The sequence below is a fragment of the Orycteropus afer genome, unplaced genomic scaffold (assembly GCF_000298275.1).
Source record: "Orycteropus afer afer isolate SDZICR_OR568_19922 unplaced genomic scaffold, OryAfe1.0 scaffold00002, whole genome shotgun sequence".
NCBI lineage: Eukaryota > Metazoa > Chordata > Mammalia > Tubulidentata > Orycteropodidae > Orycteropus > Orycteropus afer.
In genome coordinates, this window is record NW_006921589.1 from 22,564,868 (window position 1) to 22,589,004 (window position 24,137).

Sequence of the window (24,137 nt, forward strand, 5' to 3'; positions counted from 1 at the left end):
GAATGATTATAGGAAGAAAACCAAAAATATTCTATCATTAAAATGGAAAGCAATCCATATCTGAAACCAACAATCTGAAGACCCTTCTACGTATAATGGGACCCACCCCCACAAACTCCATGTTGGTGAAAACAAAGAAAAATAAATTTTTCTAGCATCACGGGAGAGACTTGTATCTGGCACTAAAACAGGATTACAGCTTTGAGTTGTTACAGAAAGCAACTTCATGCTAAAAGTTTTGTCTTTTTAAATTTTTCTTTTTTTAAGTAGGGAAAGAACCCTGCTAACATCTACTTTCACATACTTAAAGTTGTAACACCAAAGGGTGCAGGAGACACAGATACTGTGAATAAAGAAGTATAATATTCAAGTATATGAGGAAGTATCACAAATGGCCACAGAGAAATATATATATATATATTTATATCTATAATACTGTATCAAACAGATGGAAAGAGGGTGTGAAACTGGTAGCGTAGACATAAATCTAGCTGATCAACTGACATCCTAATCAGACACGAGTCCATCATAATGAAAGTGCTTTGTTCCTAAGGATGCACTTTGACACCACTTTCTCAACCACAGCTCAAATGCTTCGTAACTATTTTTTACTTAGTTAAATAATTTATTGGATTCACTTATACTCTGATATAATTATCCAGGTCCCAAATGTTAATAACTTAATTGATTCTTTCTTCCCATTTATACAAAATAACACTTTAAAAAAATGGTTATTTCTTACATGCTCTTCCCTTCCTGCAATCAGACTTCTTGATTTAATTTAACCTGTAATAAGTTATAATGGGCAGCTTTTATTTTTTTTCACCCATAAACAGAATAGTGAAATGAGCAGCATGGATTTCAACAAGGCCCTTCAGAATGTAGTGGATAGCCTTCAGGCACATGAAAGGTAAAAATGCAATTTTTAAAATCATAATACTCCATGCAAAACAGAGCAGAGCAAAAATAATTGTCCGAATGTACCCAGGTAAAGCCAGTGTCTTCCTGTGGCAAATGGATATCAGGTCAATTTCTGCATATTCTATTCGTTATTATTATCATTATCATTATTTTATTTTATTTTTTATAAAATTGTAACAATTCCTACAGTTTGGGGATGAGATTATTTATTTTATGGTTTGTAAAGAACGAATATAACACCTGCTCGGAGCCCACTCCTGCCAAGAGCTCATGCCTAAATATTATTACTTCAATGCTAAATGAGAAATATTCACAAGCCCTGCTTAGCAAGTGCAGCAGTGACATCCTCGGCCAAAGTGGCAAGCTGAGGGGATTCAAGCAGGTTGATGCTTCCAGAAGAGGAGACATTGCTGAGTCGTCGGGGTGATGCCACGCTAGATCTGCCTGGGGACTGTGTAATGATCTCAGCCCCGTGGTCCACACGGGCCTTCGCGTGCTCTCTGAAGTTCAACTTTTGGCTGTCAATCTGTTCAAGACAAACATCAGTCCTTGTTAGCTCAAGCATCTGAACTAGCTCCCAGCTCTTTATATCCCAGAGCTGATGTTAATGTGACTTCTATGCAGCTCTGCCACCCGCACCTCCTATTTGTCTAGGTCTTCAATCTGGGACCCATTTTAATGAAGAGTATTTCAGAAGGATTCAAAGAAATGACAAGATTAGCTCATGACCTTGCTGCTTACCTTGACATTACCGCCTCCAGGTACATGATGAGCATTGTCAAGTGAACCTACTTTAGCTTGGGCCTTTTCTTTGAAATCCAGTTTTACACTCTCAATTTTCACACGTCCACCACCTATGTATGAAGGAGAAATGTTTAAATCGTTAAATGCCATGCTAAAGTGAAATCTTGTATTTGTGATGACCATTTCCCAGAAATGATTATAGCAGATGGACCAAAGCAAACCTCAAACTCAACCAACTTTACCATCCCTTGGATCATAGATGTCAAAGCAATCTTTTAGAATTTCTAGTCTACACCATTTGCCCCCTACCAATCAAGACAGTGGTTTCCTTCTTATACTTTGATGTGGGTTGCTTTACATGTGAATACCTTTCTCCTTTACCCATGTCTAACCCAAGAAATCTGAAGGATTTTTTTTTTTTCTTATCAGTATAAAAACTCTAAAATGACACAATGAAAAATCCTACTGTATCCTTTCTAGAAATTAGAACATTTAGTCTCTTATGCTTAAGGGAGCAAATTACATTGAAACGATACTCTTCTTTATGGGAACAGGTCATCGTCCAAAGATGTTTAAGGTGGCAGATGGGTGATATGTTCATTTGAAAATGTTCATCACTGACAGCTGGACTGATGGAATGAGTCAGAGGCCAAATTGTTTATAATTAGCTAACTTTAAGAGTACCCCATTTTAATTAGTAGATGGAGTGAAAGGAAGAGAATATTAGAAGATCTTTTTTTTTTGTACAAATGCCATAGGACAAATCTGACACTGACTTTGACTTGTTAACACTGAGACAGGGTTCTGACCTCGCCATTTTCCCAAATGTTAACTATTCTGAAATCAAAGACCTGCTGTTTGATGAGGTGCTCATGTACCATCTTTCTATGTAGTCTTCCTGATCTCTGCATGCCTTTCTCAGGCTTCAAATGCAGGAGTGGTTCTACACTAAGTAGGTTTTTTTGTTGTCCTTTGGCCTGTCAATGCCCACTTCTAAGTGTTTGATGATGTCTTTGACCTGGAAAGACACTAGATTAGACTTCTTTTTTTCAAATCCATTTTCACCTACGAGATTTGGTTTCACTTTCATGAGTAATTTGGTTTCAGCAGTATGCATTCTTTTGGAAACCCAGTGGTGAATGAAAATGACTCTCTATTAACATTGCATTTTTCCTTATATTTTGACTTGGGAAAAATATGAGGAACTCTATAGAAATATGGAAAAAAATAAATTTTGGATTCTTGAAGCTTTTATGTCCCTTCAGATAAAAGAAAAAGGTCTATGAAGGCTTCATAGCTCTTATAAGTCTTGTGGTATTTTTCCCAGGCAACACCTGGACACTTATATAACACTCAATTGCCTGCTCATGGGTCCATTGAAGTTACATCATTTTATTGGATTATAGTTTGAAGAAACATCTAATCATTCTTCTCCTGAAGATTCAGGAAGTGCATGATGTTCTTTAGATGATATTTATAGAACACATGTAGTTGTCCTACCCTCAAAATATGCTTAATTGCAAAGAGTATCATCCTTCCAACATTTTACCTGTCCAAGTGAGTCTCACTTGTTGGTTCTGATGGAATTAGCATGATTCATAATGATTCACTAAGTATACTCAGTCATTTAATAAGGACGTTGGGTTTCTAACTCACTAAACCCAAAACTCACTGCCATGGAGTCAATTCCAACTCAGAGTGACCCCCACTGAGTTTCCAAGGTGGTAAAACTTTACGGAATTAGATTGCCCAGTCTACCTACTGAGGAGTGGCTGGTGGATTTGAACTGCCAACCTCCCAGTTAGCAGTCAGATGCCTTAGGCACTACACCACCAGATTTTCTAACTCTAAGCTCGATTTTCTTGGGATTTTAATTTATTATTATTATTATTATTTGGTTAGCCTTGGATATAAGCTGCCTTTGCAAGCTTTCTCTTATGATTTTATGTTGTACCAATATAAGTTTGTTAACTTTTGTTGAACTGTCTCTTGAGAGAAAAAACAATAATATAATATTGACCCAAAATACATTCAGAAAAGAAATCTTGAGAAGCCTATTTTTGTTGATTCCTTACTAAAAATCCTTATGCAAGTAGTAAATAAGCACGTTTGAATTCAGAGATCTATGCCTTTGGTTCTGAAGAATTCTGACACCCACAGGGAACAGCAATTGGGAAAAACAATAATCTTTATCAAACTTTGTAAGTCCTAAAGTGAAATTCAGAAGCGCAAATATTTGAATTTGTGCCTCCTGGTGTTGGGTTGTTTCCTTTAGTTATGCTTTAGATATTCCACATTTCAAAGTAACTGTGGAAAGCTTGCTGCTGTCAAGGATCATTGTGTTAACATTTCTTTAGATATTTAGTCATCTGATTCGGTTATAACTGAAGAGCTAGAATTAGTAATAGATGGGAATCTATGACACTAGTATTTTATGACCATCACAGAATGCTTGCTTTTCTATAGAGTATTTTGTGTATCCAGTTCCCAGGCAAATTTGATTAATTGTATGTATCCTGCCTGGAATTAAAGAAGTCAGCATTTTCTTTCGTATTCAGGAATAAAACAGGCAACATAGCCAAATATTTCATTTATGCTGTTGCCACAGTAATGCAAAATAAACCAAGTGTATATTGGCTCGAGCTATATACAGGGGATTTATGAAGATACACAGTGTGAGACCACGTCCCTGTTATTTTATAAAATGAAAGACAAGTTAATTCCATGGTAGCAGTTCTGACACTAGGAAGGAGGATTCCATACATGCTATTTCTAACTCCTTGATTTCTTCTATGAACACCCTTGGTCCAAAGTGAAGCCTGTTTCAGACTGTCTCCAGTGGATATTTTCAGTGTTGAAACTTCCTAACCATCTGTATTTTTCAACTAATACATTCTTCCTAATGATCTCTCCTTGTCTTATTGGGCTCAGTTGTTCTTCTTTCTTGTTTTTTACTGCATCTGAGATAATGATTAATGCAAATAACCTTGCATCTGGTTTATATGACATGACACTAAGCACAGATGGTTAAAACCAGTTGTTTCCCTCTTCTCCTCTATAAATTAATGTTGTATATAAATTGTTTCAAAATATTCTCAAGACATGATAAATTTGACAGTTTTCTATTATTACATATCCATAGAGGTGGAATTTAGCAAAAATATATAATACATAATTCTCAGAAAGATGACTCATAATATGTTAGAATTATACTTTAAAGGTGGAAACCATACCCCACAAGTATGAATATAAATTTCTACTTTAGTATGAATATAAATTTCTACTTTAGTATGAATATAAATTCTACTTTAGAGCCATAATTTTATGAGATATTCTGGAAAAAAAGAAAGGGTCCATGGTCAGGTAAGCTGGGGAACCACTTCACTCTCCTGAGGATTTATACTCCTTATTGGTCTAGGGAAGGATCTCAGAAATTCATCAAACAAATAAACTTTTTTAGCATTTCTTATGCATAATTCTTATTTCACATGAGGTAGAAAAAGTTCCATGAATAATCTTTGTACATGCTGCTTTCAGTCAATGGTACTAGGCATAAATACATGGTATAATGTATTTTATAGACTATATATGTCAAAAGAACTTACTGGAGATCTTCTGAAAGATATCCCATAAAACACTCTTTGTATGTTGTGTACATGAAGAGGAAACTACCTTAAATGTCTTTTAATTTTTTAACTTGTTATATGATATGTGCCCTAGTCATAGTAATTAGGTTCATGAGCCCAGATGAAGATGCATTGAGATGTTTAACTTAGCTTTCTATAAATAAAAGCATGCAGTATCAGATTTTTAAACATCCTCATAATTAGGTATTCCACAACACAAAATTTGCATTTGCAATTTCCTGAATCCAATTTACTATCTCTCAACTTTGTAAGAACTATTTATTTACCTGGTCTGTGGCGGATGTTCTTCAGAGAGCCACATTTGGATGTCACATGGCTTAGATCTATCTTCTTGGTAACAATTTGTACCTGTATGAACCACATAAAATACACTTGAGATAATTTAGACATGGACAAATTACCAAGTTCATACATAAAATCTACTAACAAACCGAAACTCATAGCACGCAACAATATATCCAGGAAACCAAATTGAGGAACATGCACACATACATGAAAACATCTCCCCTAGGTTCTCCCACATGTTTGGATTGGAAAGAAAGACCCAAGTGAAATAAAATCCTGAAACAGAAGGTTTTATTAGTAGAACACAGACCATGCCACAAGAGATAGAAGCACCTGGATTAATACAGCACGCTTCCACTCAGGGAACTAAGCCACACTGTGTTAAAACTTCCATAAGCAAAGAGCTGATAAAAAAGATGAATTACTCTTTAAAAACTTGTTTACATTAACAAAGTTTTTTACATTGCTCATAGATACAAGGTGAACTAACACTGCCTTCAGATACAAGAAGATGCTTTCTTTAAGTGTTTTAAATTATTGTAGCTTGGCTAAATGTTTTTTGTTTTTGTTTTTGTTTTGTAAACCAACCAACTTATAAAATAATAGCAGTATAGCAGTATCTTTTCTTTATGCTACATTGACAGTGTTTCCTCTCTTAGTATCTCAATCAGTGTTTCTAAAAGTGTCCACCATTGTCCATCTGCATCAGAAATACATGAGAATTTCTAAATCAGACACTCTGGAAGGGGTGAGGGTATCTGCATATTTAAAAAAGCAAATATCCTTTAGAGGAAGGTTTAAGACTACTGTCTCAAAGGCTAGGATTTCCCCTACTTACTTTACAATCATTATCCCAATTTATCCATTTCTACTTAGGTGTTTTGATCAGCAACACCTTCAGTACTGTATAGATGGGCCCATCCTCTGACACCTTCAATTTATCTATCATGATTATGGCATAACAACAACAGCAACAACATGCTTGTCTCTGTGAGAGTAACAAGGAGCTCTGGTGGTGCAGTGGTTAAAGCATTCAGCTGCCAACCAAAAGATTGATGGTTCAAATCCACCAGCTGCTTTGCAGGAGAAAGATGGCAGTCTGCTATCATAAATATTTATAGCCTGGGAAACCCTCTGGGGGCAGTTCTAATCTGTCTTATAAGGTCATTATGAGTTGGAAGTGACTTGATGGCAGTGGGTTATGAGAGTAACACCTGATGGGTATTGCAGTCAGGGCAATGGGGAGGAGGACAACGACATCAATAAATACTGACTCTGAGGCTTAGCTTGGCATCCTTCAAGGGTCTCAGAAAATAAGGCCATGGACTTGCCATGACGGTGGAGCTACTTTGAGTTTCAGGAGGCAGCTCCTGGTAAAGGGCACTTGGTTGCCTCCATCTCGGCCCAGGTGAGGAGCAAACAGCCAAAAGTCAGACAAAAGAAGATTCTGGATTTGATACCCTGTAAATTACTTAGTGCAAGGTTCTAGAACCTGAAATTTTGGTGGTAGGATCTGTAGACTAGGGAGAGTCTGCCTAGATCACATTTTAAAATTATTTTTTTCTGAAGAACTATCCTATGTTTGTTCTCATTTTAGCTTGCATTCGCCTGACCATTTCAACTCTGCCTCAGCCACAATGAAGTGACAATGCTGTGTCTTTTCCTTCCTCTCATAGACTATTGTTGTTGTTGTTATGTGCCGTCGAGTCGGACCCGACTCATAGCGACCCCTCCTTGGGTTTCCGAGGCAGTATCACTACAGAAGTAGATTGCCCCATCTTCCTTCTGAGGAGTGGCTGGTGGGTTTGAACCGCCAGCCTTCTGGTTAGCAGTCAAGTGCCTTAGCCACTATGCAACCAGAGCTTCCTCATAGTCATAGACTATTATTTCCACTAAATTAAAGAGACAGGAAAAATCCTGTCATGACAAAATGCATACTGGGCTTTGAATTCTTTCACTATGAATTATAGAAGAAGCATGCTTCACCAGTTTTATATTTTTCCAAATGATATCCTAACTTTCATGGATAATGAAGCACTGAAGGTTGACACTATACACTTTGGGTACTTTCAAGTATATCAACCTTTGCCTCAAGAGTAATTTAAATGGAGCTATAGAAGTGTGTGCCCAGCTGACTTTTGCAGAGGACTAGAGATGGCATGAGAAAATACCTCAAAGGCCAGCACACAAAATTGGCAAGTGAGTGGGCTTGTCATCCCCTTGAAAACCATGGTAACAACATAGTTTTCTTCCTCAGCCAAAAGCGAGATGTTTGCTGAGGATCCTGCAGGGAAGGATGGGCAGCCCATCACTGCAAATGCAAGGCTGAGAAGACACCAGACCAGGCGGACATGTGGCGCAGCAGTGAGAACAGGGGAGCGTGTTGGAAGAGGAGGAGGAAAGAAGACAGGGTGCTGGCTGTGCAGGCGACTCCACACGGTCAGGACAGCTTTCTAGTGGAAACTTCTACTTACATTTCCACCCCCAGCAGAATGTTTGATGTTATCCTTGGAACCACATCTGGACTGAACCTTGCTAAAATCGATCTTCTTGTTTAAAATCCTAACCTAAAAGGAATTGGAGGTAACTTCACTATGCATTTTTCTTTCAATAGGCTGGGTAGAAGAAACCAGAATGGGTACTGCTAAAGAGGCACCAGACTTGCTTCCACTTATATACTCATATAAGGGAAACAAACGAACACTGGAACAGGAAAGCAGATCTGTCATGTAAATGTAAGCCCCTAGGGAGCTCTGGTAGGTAGCTTAGTGCCTAAGGTGCTTGACTGCTAACCAGAAGGTTGGTGGCCCAAACCCACCAGCCACTCCTTGGAAGGAAGGTTGGGCAATCTACTTCCGCAGTGATACTGCCTTGGAAACCCAAGGAGAGGTCCCTATGAATCAGAGATGACTTGATGGCACACAACAACAACAACAACAACATCCCCCTTCCCTGGATACACAAGAGCCAAATGCTCAAGAGTCTTAAGCATACCCACTGTAGGCAGGTGCGATCTTGAAACAATCAAAAGGGCGAAAAAAAAAAAAAGGGGGCGGGGATCATCTGCGATGTGGAGCTTTCAATGCTTTAGGCAACACTGGGATTCAGGTCCACTCTATGGAAGTTCTAATAGTGTGGTTCAGTCCAGAACCTTTATGGACATGCCAGTGTCCCCTCTCCCCAAGCCCTACAATGTCAGCACAATTATTAGTCACTTTGCTTGTTTGACTTGACAAAGCACAGGTGAGGCCCACAATTAGTCTGGTTTAATGCTGTAAGTCAGAGCTCTCATTCATTCAGAAAAAGGTCCCCTGGTGTCCCAGATGGCTCAGCAAGGGGGTTCCGGGCCTGCTTTGCTGAAAGGGCCTTATGAATCCCTTGCAAGTTTGCATGAGTGGCCCCTTCTGAAGGCCACTCTGTGGGAGGTACTCGAGGACAGGCATTTCCCTTGTAAGGTCAGTGTAGAAGTGTTCTTTCCACTTTTAGAGGTGAGAAAACCAAGGTCTAATGGTTAGATGACTTGTACTTGGCCACGAAGAGGTAGGTATTCAAGGCCTTCATTGGGCCCAGAAGACTTGAAGTTAGGTGTTCTATTTTTATACTCTGGAAGTCAAGCATTCATTTTCAAGACATTAACAAATTCAGATCTGTAAAGACATTACGAACTCTAATGACTTCTTTCATATATTATTTCCCCCCTAAATGCTAAAGAGAAACCATGTTTTTAATGTTTTAGGGGATAGTTTAGCCTTTTATTTAGGAAGAAAAGAAATTCATCCCTGATCTGTAGCCAAGAATGGTATCACATCTTGAGTACTTGCAAAACAGAGTCAGAAATTCAAGAGGGTATTTCATCCTGAACTGTTTTAGACCAAACAAAGCTGAAATGACAGTGCCTGCCTAACACTGACAAGATAACTTGTCCCTTATAGGGGAATGTCATTGACAGCTCTCAGCAATGACCTAAGCGAAGGGCCTCATGTCAAAATATGAATTCAGAAGGCAAGATGATCGGCCTATTCTTTAGGGTATAAAAATAACAATTTTTTAAAAAGGGGATATCACAGAGACAGTCTACCTCTAATAACAAATAGGCTTTCACTCTAAGCGTTTCACACAAAATGGAGATGCCGGCAGTTTCAGCTAGTAAGGACCACTACATTTCTAACGTCATAGATAAATTATTTTCAGAAAGCAAAGACCTTTTATTTATTATTTCTCATAATCATATTTGTCATGATTCTGCAGGAGAACCTAATTAGTTTGCCTATGAAACAGAATTCCTCTGACCCCTTTTGCTCATCTGTAGGGGTATACAGCATTGTATTTTGTGTACAGATTTTAATTCAGATATCTCTAGAGTACCAATCAAGTGACTCATCATCAAATGATCAAAAGCTAAACGTTAAATCTGATTCACTTGCTGCAAAAATGGAAATTCCAAATTCAGTTGAGTAAATTTATTTGACCTTAACATTTAATCAACTATTTGACAACTTTTATGATTTCCAAAACAAATGACTCAATCTCAGAGCAGTCACGTTGACAGCCTTTTTTAGAGATGATTCAGAACTTAAAAGTCTTAATAGCTGACTTCTGTAGATTTTCCACAGATTTTTCTAGAGAGTTATAGATTTTCTAGTGAAATGACTAGCTGGCCCTTTTTGATGGTAGACTGTTCTCAACCTATTTCTGCTCAACATATAATGTAACATTTGGACAGACCTTGGACATGCATTAGTGGCATGCACTTTATGTATTTCCATACTTGCAAATAGCATCGTAATATGAAGATTTTGTCTAAAATGAATATCATAGATATAAATGATCTCTGCAGATCATATTCACCATATTGCTTCATGGTTGAGGAGAGAGAAACACAACCATTTGAGGGAGAAGGTATCTGACTGTCAGTCAGCTTTGCTCTCTGGCTGTAATGACTTTTCCCTAAGTACCCACCTAATCCCTGTCACTTACATTTACGCTCTAGAAAAATTTCAAATTATCATATACCAAAAATCTCTAGGGTCACTTACAAATAATTAACACCTTAAAATTAATTCTACAAATACCAGTAGTCAACAGAACCATTTCCCAAAATAGGAAAATAGATGACTGCTATGAAGGGTAAGACTTTATCCCAGTTTAGTTTTCTTGATAAAACCCTGAGTTTTGGCTCACTAGGCTCTATTGATGGACCCAAAGAAGGATTGATTTCTTTCAGAAGGGATTTTTCACTCAACTTTTTTTCCCCTAACAGCCTAGTTCAAGGAAAAGTATCAATATCTTAGAGACAGTCTAGAAAAAATAAAACTTCTATGTGACAAATGAACTAATTTGCAATATTCATAAAATGGTGGAAAAAACATTTTAGTAATCATTACTCAAGATTACTCTAAACCGCATTTTAATCCCTTTTTTTTTCTTATATTACTTTTGCTTTCACTAATAACAGAAAACAGAGGGCTATGAAAGCACGTGCCTATCTTTTCTTCGGCATGGTTCACAGTGGAAATGAAAGGTATGCTATCAGTCAGCTGGATCATTTTCTTAAAGCTCTCTGCTGTTCCAAGTCCCCCAACCTGTCTTTCCTGTGAAATGAATCCAAACTTTTTGGTGAGGCAATTAGAATTCCTCACAATTCTGACTATTTGGCCTTCTTTTATGTTCTTCCTATTTTAGATATGGCCAGACTGGGTTATATTCTACACGTTTGAGAAACCATTAATTTGCCTGGAATCCAGATTTCTGGGGTCCACGGAGTTTGGGCAACCCATTCAGGCCATGTGCCCTTACGAGTCCTTTTGAATCATTGATCCTTAAACAGACTGGTTCCCTAAAGTCATCTTTAAGTTAAACAACGGCCTAGTAAGCAGCTTCCAAAACCAAATGCACCACTGTGGAGTTGGACCTGACTCAAAGCAATCCCTCCTTGGGTTTCCGAGGTGGTATCACTACAGAAGTAGATTGCTACAGAGGAGTGGCTGGTGGGTTTGAACTGCCAGCCTTCTGGTTAGCAGCCCAAATGCCTTAGGCACAGAACTCCTAGTAAGCAGCTTAGTGGAGAACAATTTGCCTTGGGCATTGGGCTCTTTTGAAGGTTTATCTATATCCAGTCGGTTTCCAGAATTACCTATGTGCCAGAACTCCAGAGTCTGACTGGAAAATTGTTATTAGAAAAATACTGATGTGGCTTCATTTCCATGGCAGTGTTGATGGGGTAGGGTGTAAGGGTCTTGGGAGGTTTTCTCATCTTTGTAGTAGGAGCTCTGGTGGTGCAGTTCCTGAGGCATTTGACTGCTAGCCAGAAGAAGGTTGGTGGCAAACACAGCAGCCACTCTGTGGAAGGAAGATGAGGCAGTCTACTTCCTGAAAGATTTACTGCCTCAGAAACCTAATGGGGGTTGCTCTGAGTTGGAATCGGCTCGATGGCAGTGAGTTTGGTCTGGTTTCAGTCAAAACGTTACCCCAATTTGCAAATTGTATGTTCAATAAACTTCCATCAGTTTCTAATACTGGCTTAAGATGATATTTATTTTAACATTCGGAAGCCCTTGTTTACATTCTCAAGCTCATCCCTGCTTTTCTTTATTACTACATCTCTCTGAATGCTCTCATTTCAAGCTCAGCCTGTGAGAGCAGTGCTGTCTGGCCTGGCACCATCCTCATAACCATTGCTATATTTGAGCCCATTGTGGCAGTCACTGTGTCAATCCATCTTGTTGAGGGTCTTCCTCTTTTTCATTGACCTTCCAAGCATGATGTCCTTTCTCCAGAGACTGGCCCCTTCTGACAGTATGTCCAAAGAAGGCAAGACAGTCTCCCCATCCTCGCTTCTACGAAGATGTCGGAACATATTCGTTCTTCTGGCAGTCCACTGTGTATTCAATATTCTTCACCAAAACCATATTCCAAAGGCATCAGTTCTTTTCTGGTCACCCTTATTCATTGTGCAGTTTTCACATGCATATGAGGTGACTGAAAATAACATGGTTAGGATCAGGTACATCTTAGTCCTCAAAGTGACATCTTTACTTTTTTAAGACTTTAAAGAAGTCTTTTGCAGCAGATTTGCCCAATGCAATATGCTGTTTGATTTCTCGACTGCTGCTTCCATGGCCATTGACTGTAGGTCCAAGTAAAATGAAATCCTTAACTTCAATCTTTGCTCCATTTATCATGATGTTGCTTATAGTCCAGTTGTGAGGATTTCTGTTTTCTTTATCTTGAGGTATAATCCATACCGAAAGCTGTAATCTTTGATTTTCATCAGTAAGTGCTTCAAGCCCTCTTTTCTTTCAGCAAGCAAGATTGTGTCATCTGCATGTCTCAAGCTATTAATGAGTCTTCCTCTAATTGTGATGCTGTGTTCTTCATAAAATCCAGTCCCTCAGAATATTTGCTCAGCACACTGACTAAGTACGGTGAAAGGACACAACCTTGATATGCAGTGCTCCTGATTTTAAACCAGGCAGTATCCCTTGTTCTGTTCAAATGACGCCTCTTGATCAATGTACAGAAAGTAGAATCACACTGACAAACTTTAGGGTGAAGAGCTAATATTGAAGGATATGGAAAGAATTTTTTTATGGAAGGGACATTAATGAGTTTTGTTATCAGCTCCATTGTTATGTATTATCAAATGGTCCTTCAGTGGGAGACGGAAGGGCGTCTTCATGAGTAAAATAATCACTGTGGTTAAGAGAATGAGCAGATAGATGATGAGCTGTTTCAAATTCATCCACCATTCTTTTCTTAGTAGAAGCTTTTAAGGAACTCCAAAGTACAGTGACCATGTCAGTGGGGAAAGTAACTTTTTTAAGAGTCTGTTCAGTTGTTTGAAAACAAATCCTGTCTTTACTTAGCTTGTGAATGAGCAAAAAGGGGCTCTACAGGCCTCCACTCTGGAAATGCCAAGTAATAATTGTTTCATATTTATCAATATTTAATACTTGTGGAATTTAGCTCTAAAACTTTTCATTATCCTACAAAAAACTCACTTGAATTATAGTTATGAAAGTTCTATTGCATAAAGACCTATGCATAAGGAAATGTCCCTGATTATAGGGAGATTTCATTTTGAGATGATGACTTTGACACCAAAAACAAAACAAAACAAAATAACCTTTGTCAACATAATGTAATGCATTTCAGTGAGTTTTTTTTCATACTGGGATGACTGATGGTGTTTTAAATTCATGGGGTATTTTATTACTTCTCTTATGTAACACTTATTTGTAATGCTTTCTGCCTTGATTGTAGAGACCACGTCTTATCTCTCCCATTACCCATTTTGTTATGCAGTCTCTAGCACAGAGTCTTAGTAAATGCATGATGAAAGAATAAATATGTAAATAAGAAAGAAATCTAAATAAGTCTAACCCTTCTCTTTCAGTCTGTATATTTTATAATCACACCTATGTATTAATAGTTCCCAATAGATCTTTACATGGTAACCATCATAATTTTATATAATGAGGGGAAAAATTCGTTAAACTATAATTCATTAGCTGCCTTAAGAATTACTTCTATTTTCTTCTTTGAATATAAAATTGAAAATAAGTTATTCAAATTAACATATAAAAGACCTAAAATAGGTGTCAGGGTAATGGTGCTCAAAACTTTAAAAGAAAATATAAAAGAGATTCCAGTCCACTTTCCAGTCATTTCATTCCCTCAGGCTTCACCCGTTAACATCCTCCTGCTCCTTAATCATGCTATCCTTCTACTTAAGAAACACTGCTTTTTATTTTTTTCCCCCTTAGCTTTAGCTTGCCCTTTTTTGTCATGAACACATATGGAGTGATTACAATATCTTAATGAATGTCTTTTAACCAGCTGTCATGCAAAAATGCTATCATATTGCTTAAAGTGATCTCACAGTCTAGTTAAGTGTGGTGGTGCTATATACAAAAACGAGCATTGTGTAGTTGCTTCTATTCTATAAACAATAAATCTGGTGATTAGACAGTATCCAAAGTCACATAATAATTTAATCGAAAAGCTAAACCAATAACTCAGCTCCTAAATTGTAGTCCAATATTCTTTTAGCCAAAATTCATGTGGCCCGAACGTGGGAAATTTCTTTGAATAACTGGAATAGCACAAGATATTCACACTTAAATAAGAATGTTACTAGATAGAAGACATCTCTCCATGTATATGGCATATATCCATTCAACTCTCATTCAACAGATTTATTGAGCACTTACTATGTACTAGACCCTGAGGACAAAATGAGGCCTCATCACTGATTTAATGTAATGTATGGTCTAGTAGTGAGGTGTAAATGGTTAAAATGCTTGGCTGCTGAACCAAAAGGCTGACAGTTCAATGCCTGGAAGAAAGGGCCTGGTGTTTTACTTCTGAAAAATCAGCTATTGAAAACCCTTTGGAGCACAGTGCAGCTTTGATGCACACGAGGTCACCATGAATTGGAATGGATTCAAGAGAGCTGGCTTTACCAGTGCCTCCAGCAGGGGAGACAAGACAGAAATTAAAAACTAACTATAGAATGAAACGTTTGATTACAAAAGTGGTGAAAAAGGGAAAAAAGAAGAGATACAAGGAGGCCAGTTAGCAGCTATTGCAGTCACACTGACAAAAGATAATCTACCCTGGGTGGTGGCAGAGAGGACTATGAGAAATGGGCAGATTTAGGAGCTACTCAGGTCAGAGCATCATCAACATTTAAAGACAGCCTGGATATAGGATGAGGGAAAAGGGAGGTAAAAAGATGACTCATAGTTTTGACTTGATAATATTACACTTCTATTATTTGAGCAGTGGTGATGATAATAAAAAACAATAATTTGATGCCAAAAGCAATAATTTAATGTGAACTTTCCATGCTCAAAGATGTGACATTTTTGCTGTTCCTCATATATACCAGGCATACTCTTACCTCAGGACCTTTGCAATTGTATTTCCTTCTGCCTGTATTTCCTTCCCCTACTTATCTGCACAGCTTGCTTCTTTACTTCCTTCAAGACTTTACTCAAATATCATCTTCTGAGGCCTTTTCCTGATCACTCTATCAAAGCCACAACTTTCCCTCAACATATCCTAAGTCTCTTTTTTGGCTTTATTCATTTTTTTCATATTTACTACTTCCTTACATAATATATATTTTTCTTATGCATTTTTTAAAAATTTGTTTCCTCTCTAAGAACAGAAATTCTACGAATGCAGGAATTTTTGTCCGTTTTGTTCATTGTTATATCCCTAGTACCTACAGCATAGCACAGCACATGGCAGATGCTCAATAAATACAAGCTGAGCGCCTGACTGAATAAATGAATGATAACTTCTAGTCTCTGGAATTATTTAGAAAATAAAAGAAAGCTCTTCTGTTATTTTAAAAATGCCAATGTTGAATTTGGAATTAATATTTCCTTATTTATCTTTGAGATTATCTATCTAAATGCGAAAGTTAGCTAACTATATTTTATTTTTGCATTAAATTGGTTCATATGATATTATGAAGGTTCAGATGTGTCAAATTTTCATCATGATGCAATGATGTCTTGGCAGCTATTGTTAAATAAAATTACCATTTCATGTTGTTCCACCAGTTAAAGCAAACAAAAATGACGAAGATAAAATTATACATTTTGTAGCCAGGTAATTAATTATTTGCTAAATAAAAATGATAGACTCTGACTTTGTAGCTCAGCATCAAAGGATGCGATTAGAAGCCTATCTGTGAGATGTGGGTACTGTGATTTCTGCTTCCCGTGTGGTCAGAATGAGCGGGTGGCCTGGCACAGGATCTCCACCGTCTCTAGCCTTCAGTATGTCTAACTTCTATGGATCTATTCAGAACTGGGAGACAGCAACCAGATTCTTTATTTCCAGAACTTCAAGGATATTGTTCAGACATTCATTTTCTCATAGATTTATCTGTATCTGTGTATCTATACACACACAAGTATCTATGTATCTATCTATCATCATCCATCTACTTAAAAGATACTAGAGCAATACTGACTGGGAAAGGCAGAAGCTGACAAGATTCTGCAAATATCTTTACATAAAAGATAACTACTGTCCTTTCCATGGAACAGGAATGACTTGCCCAAGGTTGCCAAAATGTTTAGCCCAGCAGATCTGATAATGGCTGACTGTGACCACGAATGAAAGCAAAAGTACATCATTCATAACACAATCAATCAAATTCACAGACACGGCCATCCAGAGATCATGAGCTAACAACATATCTGACAAACTAACTATAAATAACCTCTGTGAAACCGCCTCTCTAGTAACTTTCAACTTTCACAAGGACATATAAATTGTGATGTTTATACTAGACTTCCTGATGCTGATGGAGAGAACAAACAAGAAATCAATCCTGTCAAAACATTTGAGAGTATTCCATGTAAATCAAAGTACTAATGGAAAAACCCGATACATTGATAGAAAAGAAGCTCTGGCAACATTGTGCCTAAGGCACTTGCCTGCTAACCAGAAGGCTGGCAGTTCAAACCCACCAGCCACTCCTCGGAAGGAAGATGGGGCAATCTACTTCCGTAGTGATATCGCCTTGGAGACCCAAGGAGGGGTCGCTATGAATCGGGTCTGACTCGACGGCACATAACACCAACAACAACAACAGGAGCTAACTATATACTGATCTAACACTTAACAACAGTAATTTCTGTGTCATATGTCTTTACTAGTCATTTACTACTATAATCTCTAGGGCAGTATCAAACCAAAAAAACAAACTCATTGCCACTGAGTTGATTCTGACTCACAGAGACCCCCACTGGGTTTCTGAGGCAATGAGTCTTTATGGTACTAGATTGTGCCACCTTCCTTCCATGGAGCAGATGGTAGGTTTGAACCACCAACCTTCTGATTAGCAGTAAAATGCCTTAGGCATTGTGTTACTTAGTTCACCTCAAAATAATGTAATAGCTTTCAATCAATTTTATGAACTGCCAGATATAGGGGACCTTTGGTGGCATAGTGCCTAAAACATTTCACTCAGAACCCCAAGGAGGGGTCGCTACGAGTCGAATCGACTCAACGGTCGTGAGTTGGTTTTTTTTTTTTTTGCCAAATGTAGTAGAAGGCAACATATTAGATACAAAAATACAACAAAACAAGTAAAGAAGCAGAAAATAAACTTCATGTTTTTGCATTGGTTTAAGAGATTGCTGCAAAGCTGAGGCTAAAACCACCTTTTCCTCTGTACATTTAAGGAGCTTTTTGAATAAAATCAATAAATTATATAAATTTTGTTTCCATTTTTATTAACTTTTTAGTTTCAATAAAATATCTCTCAGATAATTTATATTCCCTTGCAATTCCAAGTAGAAATAGACTCTTGTAAGCATTAACATTTTCCAGAGCATAAGTAAATTCCACATTTTGTTAAGAGACACATTAAGAAGTAGAGATATTTATAAATAATTACTTTGATATATACATGATAATTTCTCTGCTTTGAGGCTCATTTCCAAAAAGATAAAATGACACACTTTCACACTGGTGTTAAAATGAATTACTCAACTTTTTAAAACAATTTATGTATAAATATAGAACAACATGACATTTAGATATTTCCCAACTATAGATAAAGGCCTTTAGATGAAGGCCCAATTATATATATACCTTTCTCCTGGGAAGGAAGGTTGGGCAATCTACTTCCATAGTGATACCACCTCAGAAACCCAAAGAGGGGTCACTATGAGTCGGGTCCGACTCGACAGCCCATAACAACTTGGATGTGTAAAATTCTGATGAATGCAAGGGTGTTACGAGATTTTTAGGAATTACAGGTATAGATTTGGTAGAATTTGAACTATAAAAATATAAATATTATATTTATTTACTTAAAAATTGTTTCTAGTAGTTCATATTTTACATAATATTGTTCTATGATTATATTATTATATAATGTTATAGGTATTCTGAAAAGGGCATATTGATCCCCTTCCCATCCCCCAATGGTTGATTTTTCTTAAGTGCTTGGGCTTTCTTGAACAGAACCATAATGAGGCAGTAAAGAAGGCTAGTGCTAAAGGAAGGAGCAATGCTCAATTTTTGGTTCAACAGTGAATAGTAGACACCGATATTTCAGATTTTGGCCAGATCTTCTAAACCTGACAAAAATATATTTTATTTGGGGTAAAGGAGGGTGTCATGGATTGAATTGTGTCTCCCCAAATATTTCAACTTGGCTAGGCCATGATTCCCCGTATTGTGTCCTCCATTTTGTGAAGTATCTTCCATTTTGTGATATGTGTTGTAAATCCTAACCTCTGTATGTTAATAAAGAAGCTCTGGTGGTGTAATGGTTAAGGCATTTGGTTGCTATCCAAAAGGTCAGTGGTTTGAACCCACCAGCCATTCCATGGAAGAAAGATGAGGCAGTCTGCTTCCATGAAGATTTATAGCTTTGGAAATCCAATGAGGGGTAGCTATGAGTCAGAATCAACTCAGTGGCAATGAGCTTGGCTTTTTATATGTTAATGAGGCAGGATTAGTGTGGGTTGTATCTTGAGTCACAGCTGATAAGAAGGCATCCTCAAGTCCCCATGCTTGTGCAACTCACCACCCTTAAGTCATCCTTACTCCAGTCACCACCCTTACTCAAGTCACTACCCTTATCCAACTCACCCCCTTGCTTGAGTCATACCTTTTATCTTACAAGACATAAAAGGAGAGAGAAGTAAGCAGAGAGGAGAGGGACTTGATTACGATCAGGAAAGAAGAGCTGGGAGGGGAACATATCCTTTGGGCCTGGGGTCCCTGTGCTGAGAACCTCCTAGACCCAGGGGAAGATTGATGCCAAAATACGTGGAGATATCCACGGATCGCTGGGCCCACAGATATAGAAAGTAGACAAGGGCGTTCCCCTAGAACCAACACAGAGAGAAAGCCTTCCCCTAGACTTGGTGGCCTGAATTTGGACTTGTAGCCTCCTAACATGTGAGAGCTCTTGGTAGCGTAGTGCCTAAGGCACTTGACTGCTAACCAGAAGGCTGGCGGTTCAAACCCACCAGCCACTTCTCTGAAGGAAGGTTGGGCAATCTATTTCCATAGTGATACTGCCTTGGAAACCGAAGGAGGGGTCGCTATGAGTCACGTCTAACTCCAAGGCACGTAACAACAACAACAACATGTGAAAGAATAAATTTCTGTTTGTTGAAGCCATGCATTTGTGGTATTTCTGTTACATTTTTTTGTTGTTGTTATGTGCCATTGAGTTAAACCCGACTCATAGCGACCCCTCCTTGGGTTTCCGAGGCAGTATCACTACAGAAGTAGGATTGCCTAACCTTCCTTCCGAGGAGTGGCTGGTGCGTTTGAACCGCCAGCCGTCTGGTTAGCAGGCAAGTGTCTTAGCCACTTTGCTACCAGAGCTCCCTCTGTTACATTAGCACTAGCTAACTAAGACAAAGGGATATCAGAAATCAGTGGCAAAAAAATGCCTTAGGCACTATGCCACCAGAGCTCCTAAAAATATAAGAGGAAGGAAAAAGAGAGGCAGAAAAGAAAGTCAAGGTTAAAATGCAAGGATTTCTTGGGGTATTGAAAGGGTATTGTAGTGTCTTCATATACAAATTAGATGGTTACTTTTTTCTTTCTTTCAAGGATAGATGTTTTCTTTTATCTCTTCATTGACAAGAAGCACTGAACAATACCATGGGTATTATTGATATCAAAAGGGAAATATTAATTAATATTTGTATTATTTCCTTCCAAACTAATTGCTTTATTCAAACCCCTAGTATGCAAGCAAGGTCCAAGTCACCAGGTCAAGGTAGAACTCAAAGTCCCTGGTTGGAAAAGATGTGAATGTTTGCTCTGGAGTGGAAGTTAAGCGTTGTTCTTGTTGTTGTTATGTGCCATCAAGTCAGCCCTGACTCATAGCAACCCCTCCTTGGGTTTCTGAGGTGGTATCACTATGGAAGTAGATTGACCAACCTTCCTTCTGAGGAGTGGCTGGTGAGTTTGAATCGCCAGCCTTCTGGTTAGCAGTCAAGTGCCTTACTCACTACGCTACCAGAGCTCCTTTAAACCAAACCCACTGCCGTGGAGTCAGATCTAACTCATAGCAACCCCTTCATGGGTTTCTGAGATGGTATCACTATGAAAGTAGATTGCCCAACCTTCCTTCCTAGGAGTGGCTGTTGGGTTTGAACTGCCAGCCTTTTGGTTAACAGTCACATGCCTTAGGCACTACGCTACCAGAGCTCTTTAAGCATTAGTAGGTAGCATTTCAATAATAATTTGATTCAACAGAATTAATCTTAAATAGAAGTCCTAAGACTTTGTGGAGTTATTTATTATCAGTACAGATACTATTGTTTGCAATGTTTAGGCAATATTAGCTGGAGAAGAAACTTGATTTTGGAGTAAACATGGGGCAATGGAAGATGTCATAGAAAATCCTTGGGGAAGAAGAAAAAGATAAAGTAGATACACTAACATAATAGTCAAAGGAGCCAATGATCAGGCTCTAAAATGGAAAATTAAAATTCATGTCAGAAATGTAACTTTAATATCTTAAAGTCCAAAATGGAACAGAGACATATTCAAAGAAGATGTGTTAGGAATCAACTGACTGAATGATTCTCCTATACAGTTAAAGTAGTTTTTATCAAATAATAATGAGAAAGAATGGACATGGTATGTGATTTTCATTGTATTTTATAGGCTAGCTTCTTCAGATAAGGTTCAAACTCCTAGCAAACAATCACCACCAATAACTCTTTACCATTTCCATGCTTCCCTTTGTTTTAAGAACACATTGCTTACAATATGGGAAAGTCAACAGAATACTTTAATGGGATTTCAGTTATAACAGTAAGTGTGTGTTAATGTAATCCTTACCTGCCCGCCTTTAGGCTGGTATTTGATGTTGTCAGTTGATCCAATTTTAGACTTGACATTCTTCAGGTCTGGCAGTGGTTGGTTAATAAGCCGAAGCTGCTTGGGAGTAGCAGGAGATTTTGGAGGAGTACGTATGATGGCAACTTTTTTCTCACTGGGTACCAAGATGGCAGATTTAGGGGTTCCTGGTGTGTGTGGGGTCCTGGGGTAGCTAGGGGTTCCAGGAGTGCCTGGTGTGCGTGAAGAATAACTCGGTGGTGTGCCAGGAGTGATGGCGGTTGATCCAGGGGTAGTCGGTGTTGAGGTGCCACTTTTTCCTGCTCTGCGAATTGGCTCCGACCCTATAATAACAAGCAAACAAAAACAAAACCCACAGCATTAGAATGATTTCCTCAAGGTAGCCTCCTTCTCATAGATTGTTAGAACTCAACACGTTTAATTTTAGAGATATGGATTATCATCATAACCCTCAAAAAAGTAAGAACCTCTTTTCTTTCATAACTTGGTTCTTTTGAACTAGTGCTGCTATCAACACAAGGATAAAATCTGGTTATTCTCCTTAAAACTCACATGAGTGTGTTAAAAACTATTTTCTACTGGTGTGATCATTAAGGCATATGGATCTGTCTGTAGTCGAAAACAGAGTCTACACGGAATGATATGTGGGCTATCTACTGTTCTATGCAGTAAATTCATTCAGAGATGCAAGTGGACCCAGAACATAGAGCTATGCCCTTAGATCACATAGTTTTTGCCCGTGTAGAACTGTATGTATTAAACTGTGTTTCAATATTACTTTCTCAGCTTATCTTGAGGAGCACAGTGAGTCGTTTATTAAAGGCTGTTCTATTATGTCACATATTGTCTTACTGTATTCTATATTTTGTTCTTCATAAGGAAAAATCTCTCAGCTTTTACTATCAAAAAAATCTATTTATCTTCTAAGAACTAGAGTTCTACAACTGTATATTTTTGATGACTCCTGTACCTAATTGTGCTTTTTCTTCTGCTTTCATCACTAGTCTGACAGTGGAGTCAAATCAATAATCCATCACTGTCAATTACGCAGGATATTATGAGATATATTTCTTTGCCTCAACTTTACTTCAGCCTCATTTTATTAGTATTTTTTTAATTTTTTTTTATTGTGATTTGGGTGCAACTTTACAAAGCAGATTTGTTTTACACTCAATAGTTGACACACTGTTTCACGACACCAGTTACAAAACCCACAATGGAACAGCTCTCCTCCCACCTCCTCCCTGTATCCTTCTTACCCATGCATTCTTGTCTGTCCAGCTTTCCCCCTGTGCAAATGCTGCCCTTCTAATCTTTCATGGTTGAATGTTCTAAGGAATGCGTCTCCCTGGTGTAGCTGTTCACCTCAGAGGTTTGTCTATTGTTTGGCTGAGAACTAACCATGGGAGTGTGTCCAATTCTCTCCATTCTTGCACTACATTTCTCTCATACTACCTTTTTCAACATAAGCATTCGAATGCCATTTCAAGTGCTTTTTTGAAGGAATGCTAATATATATAAGAATGCAGTACCTTGCAGAATTCTAATCACTTTCGGGAACACATTTCATTTGGTAATCAAGTAAGCATGCATGATAGTTAGGAGAGCTCTTATCATTCCTGATTAAGAAATGAGGACAATGAGGCTAATTTGGCCAGGTGATAGCTACATTCTAAATCAGATATGATATTTAACTTTTGGGGAGCCATTTTTTTTTTTTTAAATTCTACTTGTAATTAGTTACTTAACATATTTAACTTTCTCTTAGCCCTAAAAATCTTTTCTCTTAAAAAAATACATTGACTCTAATAATAGCATACCTTTACTTACATTGTTTACATTTACGAAGCAAATTCTTTCAGATTTTTTATATTTTATAGAAAGGGCATAATTTTTATTTTTTACCACTAAATATGCATATGATGTAAAGTCAATGAGTCCTCTAGAAATTTTATAGGGGAAAAGATATAAATCATTCATTTTAAACTCAATGAGCTACAAGGGATGTTATTGTTGCTGGTTGTCATCAAGTTGGTGTCTGCTCCAAGTGAACCCCTGTGACAGTAGAACTGCCCATAGGGTTTTCTAGGCTCTAATGTTTACAGGGGCAGCTAGCCCTTTGTCCCACAAAGGGGCGAGGCGGGGTTCAAACTGCTAATCTTTGGTTAGCAACCAAACACTTCCATCATGCCACCAGGGATCCAAAGAGAAGGCATCTTACACAATTGATCACCAGTTCAAGAAGTTCTTCCTGAAAAGGAGAAATTTAGTCTTTGCTCAAATATTTACAAAAAGGTAAGCTCACGAGAGCTTCTCATATAATCATAATCTACAGACAATGTAAGCAGACTCATTGGTCTAGGTTAATCCTCCTGGAGAAAAACAGGACAGTTTTACTTCCTCTTTCAGTGGGCACTTTTCATATATTGAAAGATAATCAATTGCCCTGTATCCTTTTGATCTTTTGAAATAGGGTAAACCTAGACTTTCAACTGATAATATGAAATGGGATATGAGAAGAGTGAAGTGAAAAATTAGTGTTCCTTACTGTGACTTTTATTGATTTTCACAAAAATAGTATTTTAAGACCAGGATGATACACCACATCCAACTTGACTTTTTGCAGCTTCCCTGCCCCTGGTTTGCTTATGGACCAATTGTTTCTTTTTTTTT

At 37.9% G+C, this 24,137-nt stretch overlaps 1 protein-coding gene across 1 annotated transcript in view; it reads right to left on the bottom strand.

The window, feature by feature from the left end:
• Positions 1-1,231: 1,231 nt before the first annotated feature.
• The window catches only part of MAP2 (microtubule associated protein 2), a 78,533-nt gene continuing 55,627 nt past the window's right edge, over positions 1,232-24,137 (bottom strand). Inside the window, exons 10-14 of the mRNA XM_042783657.1 lie at positions 21,447-21,787; positions 8,072-8,164; positions 5,579-5,660; positions 1,663-1,775; positions 1,232-1,447 (exon numbers count right to left, since the gene is read on the bottom strand). Coding sequence (XP_042639591.1) covers positions 1,232-1,447; positions 1,663-1,775; positions 5,579-5,660; positions 8,072-8,164; positions 21,447-21,787 — 845 coding nt within the window. The remainder of the gene's footprint in view (positions 1,448-1,662; positions 1,776-5,578; positions 5,661-8,071; positions 8,165-21,446; positions 21,788-24,137) is intronic.